A 15,071-nucleotide genomic window follows, 5' to 3' on the forward strand; every position below is an offset into this window, starting at 1 on the left:
TGGGGTGGGGGTCGGAAATGAAGCTTAATCACAAACAAAAGGAGTGGCTGACCTTAGTTTATGGAAGGTAATGCTTATCGGTGATTCCCTTTTGTGAAGAATGCTATTTAAAAAGTCTTTGTACATAGCCTTAGTGTGTACATACACATAAAATAAACCCCTGTGCACAGAAGATTCATCTTCACTTCCAAATGTGTATTCTGCATTTTTTCTCAATGGACGGGCTGCTGATTTGCAGAATAAAGGACCTTTGTGGACCGAACATAGGGGAGACCGCTAAAAGTGCTTCTCAAAGGGCAACGCTGTGGACATTCGGGACAGGATAATCCTTTGCTGTAGGAGGCTCCCCTGTGCCTTGCAGGATGTTTAACTACATCTCAGCTTCTCCCTGCTCGAAGCCAGTTGCATCCTCTTCTAATTGTGACAATCCAAAAAGTCTCCCGACATTGCTGGATGTCCCCTAGGGGACAAAACCAGCCCAGCTGAGAGCCCCCCGGAGTGAGGGAAACTCAAGTGACATTGACGGGGAGTGTCAAGCCCTAGAGGCGAGCAGACTGCAAATCTGAGACCCACAAATTTGGCTCCTGGCTCTTTGGTCAGTTAGGGCAGAATATACTTTTCATCTTCAGGTCTAGTTTCAGTCACTGGATAATGGAAAGCATATAATTTCATCCTCAGATAAAACCTTTTCATGCTTACTTAAAGGTAATTTAGCGTCATGATGAGGACAGATGAGTAGAGCAATCCTTAAGGACTGGATCAAAAGACGAAAAAGTCACACTTGAAGCATGAGGACAGCTCTGGAGAGAATAATTTAAGCGACGTTAGCATGTCAGGGATGAGTAATCTGTACCTCTACAGGAAGATGATCCTGGAATCTTCTCTGCGGAAAATGCCTGATCCAGGGAACCCCCACCAGCTCCCCCAAAGATGCGCTGGGCACAGAAACCGAGTTCAAATTTGTAGCCGCCTACTTGTCTGATTTCAGGTAAGTTTCAGAAATGTCCTGGGCTGCAGTTTCTCCGAGATAATTTTTCTCCCTTTAGAGTTATTGAAGTTACATAAGGTCAACCAACCCTGGCACACAATAGATGCCCGGTAAGTGTTTCCTTTCCCATTGTTGAAATATACCTGTGGGCTATTTTAAGACACTAAGAAACGTGGGGGTGAACTGCCCAGTGTGCTAAGAGGCAGAAAAATTCTGTGTTTGGAGAAACCCTTGCATATGATCTCTCCGTCTGTCATTCCCATCCTGAACCAAGCCTCCGGGCTGCACGCCGGCCAGCCTAGCGGTGCCACTGGCTGCTGCTGACTTTGAACTGCCCCACGTCCTCACCTCCTCACGGTTCTGTTTTCTCTACTTCTCCTTGGCATCTTGTTAGCACCTATTTTTCACCCCCCTGCAAAAATAGTTGCCTGATTGTTTCAGTAAGCGTTTCTCTGGCCCCCATGACTGTTCCAAGAAGAGAAGCTTTGTTCCCGAGTTGCCCCAGCTCCTTTCTCTGTTCCCCCAAAGCGGCACGGCCCAGGGTCTTTCTCTTTGATGCCAGGCGGGCCAGGCGGTGCTTCCTCCCCGGGGAGGCTGCGTCTCTCCGCTCGGGAGCGGGCTCGCGCCTAGTGGCACGCGCCTCCTGCTGCTCTCAGCTTTCTCCATCAGGCAGGACCTTTTCCAGCTGCTGCTGTTCCTGCTGCTTCTGCCCAGGCCTTGAGATGCTTTCAAGCAGCTCCAGACCGTGCCAGTCACTGCAGATAGCAGAGGTATGCACACTGTTCCAGGCGGGCGCCGTGCCAGCTCCGAGTGGCTCCAGCCAAACCCAGTTCACAGACAGGGACAGCAGACAGCTTTTAACGGGGACACCTAGGAAAGGAGGTGCTTTTCCGCCCTCTTTTTCTTCTTTTTTTTTTTTTTTTTTTTGCATACCTTCCCAGATTTACCAGAACCAGCTGGCGGGAGCACTGAATTTTCTTTCCTGTGACCTTAAGAGGGGAAGCAGCAGCTGTAACCTCACCTTTGCCTCCAGATGGCATTGTCGCCACATCATCGTTTCCTGGTAAGCCGGTCCTTATCCCATTGTTAAAGGTGTGTCCATCTGCCGGCTGGAGTTGCCAATTGAGTCCGAGCAGATGCATTGCTGCGGGAGAGAGAAAGTAATGAAAATGTGAATAGGTAATTCAGCAATGCAAATGTCAGGGGGAGGGCGAGGTGCCTTTTCCAAGTGACTACCTTTTAAGGAAGCTGCAGTTCAAAAACCAGCTTGCCCTAGGTCTCAGGGATGAGCTAAATACAGAAAGCAAGTTGCGGGGGTGGGGGGGGGGGTGGGTTAGGTCTCCTCTCCCAGTGTGGCTTTCACAGCCTCCTGGGGACAGGATCCGAGGCGGCCGGCAGAGGAGGGAGGAGGAAACACAGCCCAGACCTTCCAAATGGTGCCACCAAAAAGGGGAAAATGCCCCTTTGGAGCTACTGTTTATAGACTGGCTTATAGACAGGGGGCATCGGCAAGGATGATTTTCCCGAAACTACTCAAAATGTGAATCTGTTTCAATTCGAGGCTACCCAAATGGGACCAGCCTGCTGGTCTGGTTCAGACAAGAATATTACCTGCACAGAAATGCCAGTGCAGCCCCAGTGTCTGCAGGTGCACTAACCCAGGATAAAGCCCACCTCTCTATTTCAGACTTTAAAAATATTTTTCTATTCAAGCAAACACCTTTCAGCCCATGGTGGGAAAAGCTCGGGGGTGGCGGTGGGATGGAATCCTTTTCTGGAAATAATACGATTATGAGTCCTTCTCTCTCCATCTCCCCCTCCCTCCGGCCCGCACCTGCTCCACCCTCACACTTCATCGAGGCACAGAATGAGACGGAAAGTTCTGAAGCACTGCCTCTTCTCTGCTGATCAAACATGCACATCTGCAGAATTGTTGCTGTATTTCCATGTACACCTCAAACCTCCAGACACAAACTTCCTTCTGGTCCTCCTTGTCACTCTGCTGGTGCCAACTCCCCACGTCCCAATTAGTCGAGCAAACTCGATCTACCTCTATGCCTGAAGGTTCTTGGTGAGCTGTTTTTCCTGCATGGAATGAAAGGCAAATCCCACACACCTGCTTTCTGTCAAAGTCCACAGCTAAGAAATGCTTCCTTGGCGAAAAAAAAAGGCGTTCCTTCCCCTGCGCATTTCTCATCCAAACAATAACCACCCTGTGTCTGTCTGGCATTTCAGCCGGACACAGGCTGATGCCCTGGCTACGTCTCCAGCGCTGCAGGAGGGAAAGGGCTGTTGACAGCGAAAGGTTCTGAATACAACGTGGGGATGGGAGCAACAATTAACCACAGGGAACGCAATTAACAATGCTTAGGAAATTGTTCACATAGAAATGAATTCAGCATGCCTACCACCACCTAAAGCCAGGGTGCATTCTATTAGGTTAAAATCCCACCTTCAAATCTTACAGCTCGGACTGATGGCTACGGGTGAAGGTGGCGAGATGGCCCGGTGAGTATGTCTGCTTTTTTTCTTACACACACCCACATCTTAGAACCAAGTTTTCTTTCTACATATTACTCCGAAATGCAAGGGCCACTGCTCCAACTCTGAGATGAGACATGTTAATAAAAGTGACATTTACTGTACACTTTCTGTCAAGGTAACACCTAATTTTCTCCTGTAGTTTATCTGTTACAGGTAGGTCACTTACTTGAAGAGACCAGATTCTACTGCCTCAAATAATGACATATTTTCACTGTACAGAGGTCAGGAAATGAGAACTAATCGTGGCAGCTTCCAGATAACGATAACTTCTGATTTGTAATTACCAGGTGAAGGGAGCCAAGGAATTAGCTATTATTAAATGATTTTAAAAATTACTATTGGGTTATTGGGGCTTGCCGTGAGCCACGTTGCTGCTGCACTGGAGATACGGTTCTTTCAAGGAGGGTCTCTGTGTTTTAAGAGAGACACAGGCAGGTGTGGCAGTTGCAGCTGGGGCCCAGACCTAACAAAGCTTTGATTTGTACATCTAGAGAAGGAAGCGGTGGGTCCATCAGCGAAGGTGACAACTTCCCCGTGTCCCATCAACATGAAAACTCTTGTCAACACTGCTCGCCTCTCCTAGTACTCAGTCTTGTCATTCCAAGGTGCAGAACAGGGAAGGGGGTACAGCTTAGTGATACAGCACATGCTTAGCATGCGCAAGGTCCCAGGTTCAATCCCCAGTACCTCTGTTAAAAAAAAAAGAAAAGCAAAAAAGAATCCTGGAAACCCTAAGGTACAGAACATACTGCAACCGTCAGCTTAGGGAGATTAGCAAGCAAGCAACACCCCAATCTTACTGCACGTACAGAGGGCGCCCACAAAACTGTGGTCTCTCGGTTTGCAAAGACGCCTGCCCATCCCTGCTTTTTGTTCTGGGTTCCATAGCATCTCTTTATATATATAAAAAAAGTATTCTGAAAACAAGAAAACTACAGATGGGGTGAGAAGGCTTTGGGTCAGAGGATCCAAGTATCTTCTCAGACAACTCCCAGAAGTGAAAAGGAAAATAAGAAAGTGAGATGGAGGTGGGGAAAGGGGAAAAGCCAGATCCGTGGAGCACAAGCTCCGGCCTCCCAGCAGGAGCGATGCAGCAAAAATGAAACTCAAGTTTGGGCATATTTTCTGCTGTTGAGTTGAATGTTACGTAAATAAGTGAGAACTATATTGGGGGTATAACCACCTTCTCTCTTGTTTTTTTCTGGGGTGGGGAGAGAGGCTGAAATAGGCTTTTCTTTGTGCTTTTTTTTTTTTTTTCTTGGTCAGCTATTCCTGCTCTCTTACTTGAGTAGGAAAATGAGAATATCTTTCTGCCTGTAGGGATGGGCTAAGTTATCCTTAGGATGAAGACCCAGGGGAGCTGTGGAGTAAATGAGTTTTCTGACTAATGAGAACTCTTTCTCTTATTCTGCTACTGATTTGCTTGATGGCAGAGGCTGAGAAATCAGTCTCTCTGTCAATCTCCCCCTTTACCTTTGGTAAAGGTTTCCCTTTACAGGTAGGATAATGGCTACTCAGGGCCAGAGGGAGGCTGGGCACCTGCTGCCCCCGAAGATCGAGCAGAGCATACAGACATACTCAAATGTAGAAGGCACTCTGCAAGTGTGCAGTGGACTAGGTAATGACACATGGGGACGGATTTGAGGGGCTGGATTGGAGGACACTACACTCATAGATTAAAAAAAATAATAATACAAAGATGTAAAGGATGGAATGAGAAGTGCTGACAACAATACGGGTGGGTCTGCAAAGAGAAGCTTTTCGACGATCAGGATGATCGATGCCTGCTGCCAGTCCTCGGACCCCTTTGATGGCCAGCACGGGGGTAGATAGTCCACAGATACTACCTGTAGACTCACAGCTCACGTCGGAGTGGGTGCTAGCATCATGGCCATTTCACAAATGAGGAAGCTGTTGACTGTGAAGTCTGATCACAGGGGGACTTTGGAAATCTGAGGGGGATTACAGCGGGAGGTGGTCGGCTGCCCCATATTTCACAGTGACCTGGTTTCAAATTCTGGTTTGCAATGGGGTCCCAGCAAACCTGGTCTCTTTCTTGCACCTCATGATCATCTCCCTGTGGCTGGTGAATGACCATTTTGTAGGGTCAGCACCCCTTCCTGACGAGGGTGACAGTTCCTCACTGTGTTGAATTCACCACACAACTCTGCATACCTATTTTCCTCTGCCACACGGTCAGCCTGGGTCTGGAGTAAAGATAGCCCAGCCCAGAGCCATGGCTGACCAGTGACAGAATACAAAATGAGTGGATGAAGGAACTGTTACTGCTTAAGCCACTGAGGGTTTGGGGCTCTTTGTTACAGCAGCATGCCTAAGCCAATCTTGACTGATACATTCACGTGTACGGCGAGTGAGAAATTCCATTCTTATACACTAGGCGTCTGTGCATTTCTTAGAGTCATTTATTTATAGGGTCAGCAGCCTTTTAAAAACCCAGTCAGGAAGAGTGAGCACAGATTTAGGGCCACGACATTTGTCTCTATGAACAATAACAGTAAATAGCTCTTTAAACATTATGTCATAGTATTTCCAATTGTGATCTGCTCTCAGAATCAGACTCAGAGTAGCCAGAGTTACTACTTTTTTAGCTCAAGATTTGGCCTCATCGTTTCCTTCCAAACATCTGGATCAATGGGGTGGTCCCCTCGTCCACTCCCTACAACTGCTCCAGCAGCTCGTCCCAAAAGGCCCTATTCAGACCACCTGAGGGTCAGAAGTGAAATGAGTTTGGGAGACCCTCTCCGTCACCCCCCACCGACAGCCAAAATGCACGATTTATCATGATTTGACAGGCTCCGCTCCAGAGAGACCCTCAGATGCAACAAGGGGCTCCACGGGTCAGCAGGGCTGGAGCAGGGGAAGGCTCCCAGGGGAAGTCCGTGTACTCCAGGTGCAGCTGGGAAATCAGCCACTAAACACACGATAGGCAGCCAAACTCTGAAAACATCCCTCTGGCTAATTGGAGAAAACTTTCATTGAGTGTGGAAAATGAACCAAGGCCGCATGGACAGACCACACACAGATCCCAGATTTCAGCAGGAATAATAAACAGACCTACGTGGAGTTAGGGTGATGTTTTCTTACTCAAGTTGCCTGTTTTTGTGCCAGATAGGTTTTGACGGAAATGCTCAGGGGAGTCAAAGCAAATGTAAGAGAGAGGGGTTCGCGGCAGGCACGGGATCCTCCAGCAACCGTAAGATGGGAGATTGTAGGCCCTGAAAGTGGCAGCTCGGAACGAGGGTTGCCTGAAATAGTAATTAGGGGGTGTGTGGGCCCTGCTGGGTGCCACGGAGAACCTTCCGTGCTCACCGGCTGGCCAAGAATCAACTTGACAAGAGGGCCAATCGATACGTCAGCCACACTCCCCAGAGAGCTGCTCAGCTCCTGCCTGTCAAGGAGGGCAAACACCGGGGCCACGGGTGTTCTCTGTTTGCTGAGCAGGCCTCCAGGAACAGGGGGTATCTTGAAAGATCAGGCTTGTCGATACACAACCGGGTGAAGAGACTGGGCTTTCCCTCTGAAAATGAAAGACTTCAGGCCAGCAGAGCTTAGGGAGTAGAGGAGAGAGCCAGGCTCACTGGGCCTCCTGGCTCAGCCTGTGCTCAGACTCACCAGGGCCCTAGAAATGATGGCAGAGCGCCTTCAGGGTCCAGATGGGAAGATGGGAAGGGTCAGGGCTGGGTCTCCCTGCCTCCACGCCAGCCAGTTTAGTCAACACCAGGGCTCCCGTGGGAAATGTACTCAATTCCGAAAGGGCCACTGCCCAGGGGAGAGGGAGAACCACAGCTGGAATGATCAGGGCTCAAAGGCACCAACGCTAACCCTGAACTTGCACAGGTAATCTGCAAAGGGCACTTGTGAAACTGGTAGTGAAATTTAACACGTGGAAATGAATCTACACTCAATAGATTCCAGGCGATGAGGAATATTTATTTTGGCACTGTGCCAGGTACTGGGCTAATTACATTATTTGCATCATTTATTCATCATTTATCATTCAGGAGATATTTACTGAGCACCTACAGTGTGTGGGTGTGTCCGAGGCCCAGGAACAGAGCAGTTAAACAAGATAAGCTCCTTGCTGTCATGGAACTTACGTTCTAGTGGGAAACAGAAATGAAACATGTCCGTGAGAACTAGAGAACAGGGCTTGGGAATGCTGGGGTGTGGGGGTGGGGTGGGGAGGGACTGAAAGTTTCCTTGTTTACTGGTCAATGATGTCTGTGATGGGGAACATTTGAGCCAAAGCCTGATGGAAGTCAGAAAGCAATTTGTGCTGACATCTGGGGATGAGCATTTCAGGTTCAAGTGAAGTTAGGGGAAGAGGAGAGAGGGGGTGCTGGGGGAGCTTGGGGGTGGGGCATGGGGGCCCTTGGAGGGGGACTCTGCCTGGTATTTGGGTGAGATGGGATGACACTGGAGGGTTCCAAAGAGGATGAAAGCTCACTTATCTTCATTCTCACCCGGCGAGATGATCATTTAATCTACATCTTCTAGATGAGGAAATTGAGGCTTAGGGAGGGTAAGTGACTTGCCCAAGATCACACGGCCAGTAAATGGGCGATCTGGGATTCAGACCTAGATACGTGGACCTGCACCGTCCATGCCACGCTCTCCTGCTAGTGACTCACTGCAAGTCCTCACCGGCCCCGCAAGTTCTTTAAAGGAACCGCTACTTAGGCAGGACAGAACAAGGCAGGTAAGTTACAGCACCACTTCCTAAATATGATCGAGGCTCACCCAGGAACAGACTCCCTTTGTAAGCAGTCATTAGTCCTCTATAAATATAAAACCCAGTTTGCTGCTTAGCTTAAAGGAATTGCCAGACGACTGGAAAAAGAAGTTGTGGTGTATTTATACAGTGGGACACTAGTCAGCCATAAAATAAACAATAAAATAATGCCACCTGCAGCAACATGGATGGCCCTGGAGATTGTCATTCTGAGTGAAGTAAGCCAGAAAGAGAAAGAAAAATACCATGCTATCACCCATATGTGGAATCTAAAAAAAAGAAAAAAAAAAAAAAGAGGACACTACATTTACAAAATAGAAACAGACTCACAGACATAGTAAACAATCTTATGGTTACCGGGGGAAAGGGGGTGGGAGGGGATACATTTGGGAGTTTGAGATCTGCAAATGTTAGCCACTATATACAAAAATAGATTAAAGAAACAAATTTCTTCTGTCTAGCACAGGGAACTATATTCAGTATCTTGTAATAATCTTTAATGAAAAAGAATATGAAAACAAATGTATGTGTGTATGCATGACTGGGACATTGCACTGTGCACCAGAAATGGACACATTGTAACTGACTAAACTTCAATAAAAAATAAAAACAAAAACTCAGTTTGCTATTTAGCTTAAAGGAATTGCCATGGTTAATGGAAACCAAAGCCGTTTGGCAACTTCAATTTATAGTCAGGCTGGCTAACAATCAATAGCTTGGGAGAGTTTTTCCTTCGTGAGTTTGCTTGTCATCCTTCGGGGACACAGCCAAGTACAGTGCTTCTTCCTTAGAGAGGAGGGGGCCTGCTGCCATGTGTTAATAACATCGTTTTTTAGGGAGGCTGCCAGTGCCAAAATGACCTTCGGCCTAAAAGAAGAGATGCAAACAAAGCCACGAGGGATACCATTCTCGGAGATGCCTTAAATCTTAAAGGAGTTTAAGAAATTTAAATCTTGAAGGAGTTAAAAAAAAAAAACCCTTTCAAACCGCCTTGGTGAAGTGATTTCTTTTATTTTCACCCCACTGTACTGCAATACACTGAATGGAATAAATTTTCAAAGCACTGCAGGAAAGTTACACCCACAAATCCCTTTTGTGCACCTATCTCCCAAGAATGCTCTGAAAACTCACTTGCCCGAATCCAACTTCTGCTGTGCAGCTGCCACAATGGTAGCAGAGTTCATGGCCCGGGAATTACACAGAAGAGGAAGGATGACTTGGAGATGCGACGCTAGAATCCCGGCAGGACCATGGGAAGTGAGAGGGGCTTTGGAGAAATGCACCTGCCTTTTCCTCTACCTGTGTTCTCTCATCTTCTGGCCATGGTGCCTAAAATGGTCCTCAGCATGCGTTTTGTCTATGCCTTCCTGATTCTAGTCTCACGAGAGCTAGGAGGCTTCCTGGCCCCTCCTGCACGTCTGCCGTGAGGACAAGGTGACAGGTGCATGAGGCAGCTCTGGGACCAGACAGCACTGTGTTCTCAAGACAAGAAGAAACCACACAGAGGGGCCAGCGCATTAATCTGTTCTCCTGACAGGCTCAGGATGGTACAGGGAAGTGGTGTGAGATTAATCAACCCTTGTGTTTGGAGGAAACAAATGGGGCTCCTTGCCGCTTCAGGATATGCCGGGTCCCCAAGCTGGTGTCATCCCTACCCCCATTTTCCCCTCGCACCTGCTGCTGCGGCAGGCTCACTGCAGGTGGCAACTGTTGACACTGTGGGTGTGTGGTGTCTCATGTGCTCAGGTGACCTCTAACAAGGCCCCCTGGCTCCCGGCATCACCAGGCAGATCGATACGCGAGACAGACGTGCGCTCACAGCCACTTTCTGTTTCTGGTGTGGAGTCTCCGGGAATGTACCTTGGAGGTCAGGCGATGCTGGCTGGGCATCCCACCGTCCACCGAGCCAGCTCCTCCTCGGGCCAATAAACACACACCTGCAGCCATTCGTCAGACAAAGCATCATTTCCCAGCCTAGACTACTCCTTTCCTGCTGCTCTTTTTCCCAGGAAAGAAATAAAATAAAAGCCTTTCTTTCTCCAGAAAAGGACCCATGTGATCAAAATACCTTTAGAGAATGATAATATCCGTAGGTTTTATTCTGCAAATAAATCATGGGCTAGGATTTTAAGAGCTTTTGTGATAGCAAAACACATCACCACTATCCGTACACATACACCTGAACAAATCTTTCTCTCCAGCCGCCCCTGAAGCTTGTCATTCAGTGTTGACAACCCACACAATATTTGTCTTTCTTTCAAGAATAGCACCCGGCAGTCCTGTTAAAGAGGAGGCAGGTCCACAAGACTACCAACTACAAAGGGGAGGCGAGGCAGGCTGCACGCGGCATGTGGCCACCGGAATCCCAGGAAGCAGACACTATGAATGTTTTAGAGGATAAGATGTCGTATCGATCGGCAGATGTGCAGCATGTGCTAGAACAAAGAGGGAGGACTCTCTCGTGAAGAACAGCCTTCTGCGAGGGGGAGTGGCGAGGGGGGTCCGGGAGGTGGCGGTTAGGGCACTGGTCACACTCCGTCCCCTCGGCTGCAGCAAACGAGGGAAGGAGGGTCCGGACTCACTTCCCTTCCTGAGTCCCAGGCAGCCCCCCAGCAAACGGCTTCCAATGAACCTTGTGACTGAACTCCAGAGCCCACAGCCAGGCAGCCTGAGAGCGGCAGCCTAGCCGGGGGCTTAGGAACAGGGTAAAGGTCGCCCTGTCCAGGGCCCCTGAGAGATTCATTCCCGTCAGGGTTCAAATCCCCGCACTACAACTCATAAGCAGACGCCCTCTCTGAGCTTCACTTTCCTTAGCTAGAATTAAAAACTAACGTGTTTCTGATGTACTGACTCAGTGGCCAAAACTCTGCTGAGCACTTTGTATGCGTTATCTTGTTTACCCTTGATGAGAAACCTCGGGGTGGGTACTGTTATCATTCCCATTTTATGGATGAAAAGACTGAGGCAGAAGGGTGTTGAGAATTTTGCCCAGACTGACAAGGCTTATAGTTGGGGCAGTGGCTTATCAAATCAAGCATGTGCTCTCAGCCAGGATCTCTCTATGGGGAGGGGGTGATCAAATCAACCTTGATAGGGTGTTGTCGGTACAAAGGAGGCAGGAAGCTGGGAGGCGCTCAGGAAGTGGGTGTCGGGCCATTTTGCCTTTAGAACAATAGCGGCCGTGGCTAACTTTTCTTACGCCCTTGCTGTGTGCCAGGCATCAGTTTTATGGATGTGGGTATATTATTCTCCCTGTTCGCAGATGAAGACATCGAGGCTCAAGGAGCTGAAGTAACATTCAGCTGGTAAGTGGAATAGGTGTGATTTGAACCCGAGCCCTGTGGCATCTAAGCCCTGAGTACTGAACCGCTCAGCTCACAGCGGGACAACTGTCAGCTCCACTCCCACACCAGGGAAGATGAGGCATGTATATTCATCCAGGTATTCTCCCCACATTGTCCTGAATTCCTTATCAGAGAAACCTTGGTGGCTTCCTTTTCTGCATCACATCACAACGGCAGAGCCACAGTCAAGATGGGCTCAAAGGTCTTCTGGTCCGGACCTTTGCTGTACAGATGGTGCCCATGACAGCCAATGCCTGGCCGAGCCAGGATTTGAACCTGGGTTTCTTGACCCTTTGTCTGGTGCCCTCCCAACTGTCTCTTCTATCTCCTTAAAGACAGAGAAGCCTATGGGCAATGCCACCCCTTAATGAAGAGACAATGAGGGCACTGCAGAGAAGCTTTCTCTTTTCACCCAACTAAGATTTTTATTACTACTATTTGCAACGTTAGGGCATGAGCAAAAATAACCTGTTAATAAATTAGTCAACAAAGGGAGCATTATGGTTCTTTCTCATCCTAGATTCCTTAGACGGGATTTCTATGACAAATTACTCTCACTGCAGAAGTTCATCACATCTAGAATCTAAAATCACCATTTTTCTATTTCTCCGTGGTCCGAGGATACCTTGGTCGATATGGACGTGTCCCCTCCTGCATGTGAACTTGGTAATTTTTCAGGAGTGAGAAATGAGTTGAAGAAATAAGGCTGTTGAGCAAATCCTGTATGTAATTCTCATTTCAATTTGGTCATTTGTTCAGCAAAGCCAAATTAGGCACATGGGGAGGCTGCCAGTGTTCTTTTCAATTTTTAATTTTTGACATGGTTCGCTCAAGGATTTTTTTTTTTTTAAACTCAGGAATAAAAAAATCTCATGTTAGCAAATTGGGCTTGATCTTTCTCTTAAAAGGTTTTTAGTTAAGTGGATTTCACACACCTAACTGGAATCAGTTTAAACGTGACTCTGACGGAAAGAAATACCGTGTTAAAAAGATAAAATTAGTTCTCTCTCTCAGGGCCTGATCATATAGTAGGGAGTGAAAATCCTCGAAATACGGTAGTCCTGGTTTTCTGATATGCTTAATATCAACATGGTCAAATTTCTCCTGGATGAAAGCTAATCTGGCGGGGGGGGGGGGGAAGGCTACTTTCTTTTTGGAATGAAAGCCATCTGTATCCATCAAAAAAGAACTACATTTTCATCTGCAATGAGGTAAGTGCCATAATTCAGCTTATTTTGAGTCTCTGACAATTTACTTAGTAGAGCTAATTTCAGGGGTTGGATGTGACACTCAAGTCCCACACATTTCTTTCCCGCTGAAGGTACACATTTCTCTCAACAGGTAGCAGCGTTGTAACTGCTGTGGCATTTTTGGCTTGTACAAAGCATTCCAGTGACAGCAGAAAGACATTCGACGTGGTTCATAATTGACCTCCCTCCTTCCTCTGGCTGGTGTGCCCTTCCCACACCCTCCCCTCCTAACTCCATCGCTGATCGCACTGCAGGTGGACCCAGGTCACCTCCTGGCGGGGTTCGTGTCTCCTCTGATACCAGCCTGGCAGAGGGATGCTCCCTGACCAGCATGTTCAGGGTTCAAGAAGCATGAACACATTTGAAAAGCTACCCCACTTGTTTTCATTACTTACATCTTTTAGGCTTACATTTCTAAATATACCCCCATTAGGTTTTTCTGATTTCATTTAATCTTTAATTTAATATAAGGAACTCCTCTGGGAGTTATTTTATTATCCCTGTTTCACAAAGGAAAAGACTGAGACTTATTGCAGTTATGTTAACATGCCCAAGGTCAAGGGTTACCAGATTTTTAAAAAATTTTATTAAGTCTGACAATTCTTCCAAGTTCCCGAGTTATGGCTAAAACTCAGGGACATCTCTGTCCTGCAGCCCCAGAAACAGCCCCCTGACTGGTACGCTCAGATCCTCTAAGCTTCGCTCCAGGTCTGTCAGAAAGAATTGTCCAAGGTAACCAGAGCTGGGTCTCCCCACTGACCTTTGGGAGTTCTCTCATCTCCACGTCAGTGGCATTCTGCCTCTGGTCCAAGAGAGATCTGACATGAGCCACACATGTAACTTAAAATGTTCTAGTAATCACATCAAACAAACTAAAATAAATTTAATACTATGTTTTTAACTCAATACATCCAAAATATTATCAGCTCAATATAGAATCAATAGAAAAAAATCATGTTTTGCTAAGTCTTCCAAATCTGGTTTGTATTTTATACCTAGAGCACATCTCAGTTCAGATGCTAAATTTTCGACAGTTAAAGTGAGATGTGGTCCTGCTCAAACGGTAAAAGTCTGTTAAACCCCCCCCCCAAACTGATATTCCTTCAGTTTTGAAACGTAAACTAATTACAGTGAAACAAAGTGAAAAATTCAGTTCACGTGTGGCTATTGGACAGAGTGGATCTAGAGCATTGAGGCTTAATGGGGTTCTTCTGGGCAGATTTCCTCCTCTGTGCTCCCAGGATATCGGTACCCACACCTCTCACAGCATCTATGGCTTTATGTGGTAATAGCTTGTTTGCTGATCATCTTTCCTCCCCCTGCCCCCCACCTCCCTGCCTTAACCTCTGAGCCATGAGCATCTCCGGGGTGAGAGTGAACCTTTGCCTTCCCTCTTTTCCATGTGTCCCAGCAACCAGCATCAGGTTCAGAACACACGAGTGTCCAAAAAGTATTCAGTGAGTGAAAGAATGGCTTGACACCCTGCGTTTGAAAAATGCAGCTAACTGAGGTCTTCCAGTGCACCAGGCTAAGAATAGTAACAGCAACAAAAATAAAGAGTATCTATTGAATTCTGACTTTGTACCAGGCTCTCAAACTACCTGCTTTTAAGGTATTTCTTATTTGAACACCTGGCACCCTCTCTCCCCAAATCACCTTCGAAGCAGGAACTATTATTTCCATTTTACAGATGAGAAAACTGAGGCTTAGAGCGATTAAATAACGTGCTCACTCTCATACAGCTACTAAGCGCCAGAGCCAGGAATACACAGATGTATCTCAGTCCCCCACTGGTGTTTTCCTAACTTCAGTCACCATTAGCCACGTTCATGATTTTTTACTAAATCTGACCACCCCTTGTGCTATTATTTCCTTACTGCATTTAAAAATCAATCCCTGCCTCCTTTCAAAACTGTAATCCACTTAGCCTCATCCCAAAATAATATCTGTAAAACAAAAAAGCTTGATGTATTAGTTACAAGGTTTTGGGATACACGAAAATAAACACAGAGCTACTGAAGTGAAGAAGCTGGCCCCGACACTACATGGTCGCACTGTGCGTGCTGCCGGGGTCTGCCTCCTCCTACCCTGGGGGCAACATTACTCGCTGCTGGATCGCTTCTAACTTACAACATGTGTCTTTCTGTTCCCAAAGACCCACCATTACTTCTGTGTCTTCCTTGCCCTCTACA

General features: G+C 47.3%; 1 protein-coding gene across 7 annotated transcripts in view; it reads right to left on the minus strand.

Moving 5' to 3' along the window:
• Positions 1-15,071, minus strand: part of TENM2 (teneurin transmembrane protein 2) — a 404,559-nt gene that overhangs the window by 195,633 nt on the left and 193,855 nt on the right. For all 7 annotated transcript variants that reach the window (XM_074350320.1, XM_074350321.1, XM_074350315.1 and 4 more), the window contains one exon: positions 2,010-2,132. In XM_074350320.1, coding sequence (XP_074206421.1) covers positions 2,010-2,132 — 123 coding nt within the window. The remainder of the gene's footprint in view (positions 1-2,009; positions 2,133-15,071) is intronic.

This window comes from Camelus bactrianus, chromosome 22 (genome assembly GCF_048773025.1).
Source record: "Camelus bactrianus isolate YW-2024 breed Bactrian camel chromosome 22, ASM4877302v1, whole genome shotgun sequence".
NCBI lineage: Eukaryota > Metazoa > Chordata > Mammalia > Artiodactyla > Camelidae > Camelus > Camelus bactrianus.